The sequence below is a fragment of the Bison bison genome, unplaced genomic scaffold (assembly GCF_000754665.1).
Source record: "Bison bison bison isolate TAMUID 2011002044 unplaced genomic scaffold, Bison_UMD1.0 scf7180017845310, whole genome shotgun sequence".
NCBI classification, from domain to species: domain Eukaryota; kingdom Metazoa; phylum Chordata; class Mammalia; order Artiodactyla; family Bovidae; genus Bison; species Bison bison.
Window position 1 is genome coordinate 7,636 of NW_011475883.1, and position 2,012 is coordinate 9,647.

At 62.8% G+C, this 2,012-nt stretch overlaps 1 protein-coding gene across 1 annotated transcript in view; it reads left to right on the top strand.

Moving 5' to 3' along the window:
* Positions 1–2,012, top strand: part of LOC104983890 (proline dehydrogenase 1, mitochondrial-like) — a 17,132-nt gene that overhangs the window by 2,749 nt on the left and 12,371 nt on the right. The window contains 1 exon segment of the mRNA XM_010833418.1: positions 852–1,060. Within this exon segment, the coding sequence (XP_010831720.1) occupies positions 903–1,060 (158 nt within the window). The 5' untranslated portion in view covers positions 852–902.

The window sequence follows — 2,012 nt, forward strand, 5'->3', positions numbered from 1 at the left end:
GCCTTCTGGGTCTCCCCACAACTAGGAGGGGAGTCCCTCCTCTGTTTCGCTCAGCCTGGAACTGCGCTGGGCAGGAGGCACCTGCTCAGCCCATTTGAAGGAAGATGGCAGGAATTTGGGGTGTGGTGCTGGCGGGTAGAGGAGAAGGCTGAGTGGTTTGGGTGGCTGTCTTCCCCTGGGGCTCGCACGCCTGGGCTGCTGGTCTGCGGTGGACGCACGACCGTGCCGAGCCCCCACTGGCCCCCCGTCGGCGGTCGTCTCTCAGACCCTTGGGGGCAATTACCCAGCTCACTTCTGGCCCATGCTGCCTCCAGCGGGACTCGTGCTTACTCGGAGTTCTGTGTGTTCATCTGTTCAGCACCCACTGCAGGGCCAGCCCCTTGCCAGGCAGTGTTTTAGGGACTTGGAATAAGCAGTGAGCAAAACATTGAAAACTCTGGGTGCTTGCCTCCGAGAAAGTCACACCAGTCCCCGTCATCCCCAGCCAAGGCGTGGATACAGACAACGCTGTGAACTCACCGCTGCTGTTCCTGGAGAGGCCCGCCAGTCACTGTATCCACCCAGCCGTGGTCAGGTGGCTGCCATGTGCCTCCGGGTTCACCTGTGAGTCTGCAGGGCAGGAGAGGGGTCAGAGCAGCGCTGGGGACCAGCCAACTCTGACGAGGAGTTGGGGACAGCCAGCTCCTACGAGTGGGAAGCAAGCCATTCTGGGTGGTGTGGCCGTAAAACCAGGGCCCTGCGCCGAGTGTGGCCCTGGGGAGCGTGTCAGGGCTTTGCGTGACCCGGGAGTAAGTCCTTCCGGGGGCCAGGAGCCCAGGTGGCCCTGGACAGCAGCTCCCCTTGCCTTCCAGCTGCTGCATCTTGCCAGGAAACTTCTGGGGCAAAGGTTGTTCAACACGCTGATGAAGATGACCTTCTACGGGCAGTTTGTGGCTGGCGAGGACCAGGAGTCCATCCGGCCCCTGATCCAGCACAACAGGGCCTTCGGCGTGGGCTCCATCCTGGACTACGGTGTGGAGGAGGACTTGACGCCTGAGGAGGCCGAGCGCACGGAGATGGAGTAAGGGCCACGCGACGCGGGCAGGACTGGCCGGGACCGCTGGGGGAGCTCCGGCTGCCTGACCTCCACAGCCCTCCTGGGCCTGCCTGGGGTTGGGCCTTTGTCCCGTGAGGATGACGGCCAGAGCCTTCACCAAGGCCTTGTGTGCCCGAGGCTGGGGCTGGCCAACCCTGGCCCCTAGTCTGATCCACCTGGTTTGGGACAGTCTGCAGGCTAAGGATCATGGCTGCAGTTGTAAATGGTTGAAGCAAAGCAAGAGTAGTACGTTGTGATACGTGAAAACTATAGGCTGCTCTCACCCTATGGGGGCGGCTGGCAAAGCTGAGTGGCCGTGGCACAGACGGCCACACTGGCATCGGTCGTCCTCTGCTTCCTGGTGAAGCATCTCTTCAGAGGATTCTGGCCCCGAGGGTGGTCCCTCTGCCTGGCCCGAGACCCTTCCTGATTAGCAGCTGGGATCCTCCTGGCAGCTGTGGAGCCTGCCTGGGGCATCCGAGGAAAATGGAATGTGCCGGCTTCGCCAAGGTCACTGCCTGGCTGCAGGGGTCTGTTCTCTGGGCAGGGGGTGTGGGGGCAGGAGGGCACCCCCCACCCCGCTCCTGGGCCACAGGACGGGTCCCCCATTGGAGACTCAGGCAGATCCAGCCCTTGCTTTGCAGAATGCCTGCCTGGTTGCTGGGCTGGTTTCTGCTCCCCTCCAGGCCAAGCCGCGCTGAGTCAGCTGCGCCTGAGCCAGTGAGGGTGGGGAACAGGCTTTCTGAGTCGCCTGCCCCATCTCAGGTTTGATGTTTTCTCTGGCCAGGGGCAGGGAGGGGATGGGTCATAGGAGACTCCAGTCCTGGGAACGGAATGTCCCAGTGGAGCCGCTGCTCGATTGGCTTGGGGGGCCAAGCCCCTGTCTCTCAATTTGCTGTCGTGAAGGCCGGGGTCTCCAGGTCCGCCCCCCCTGTTT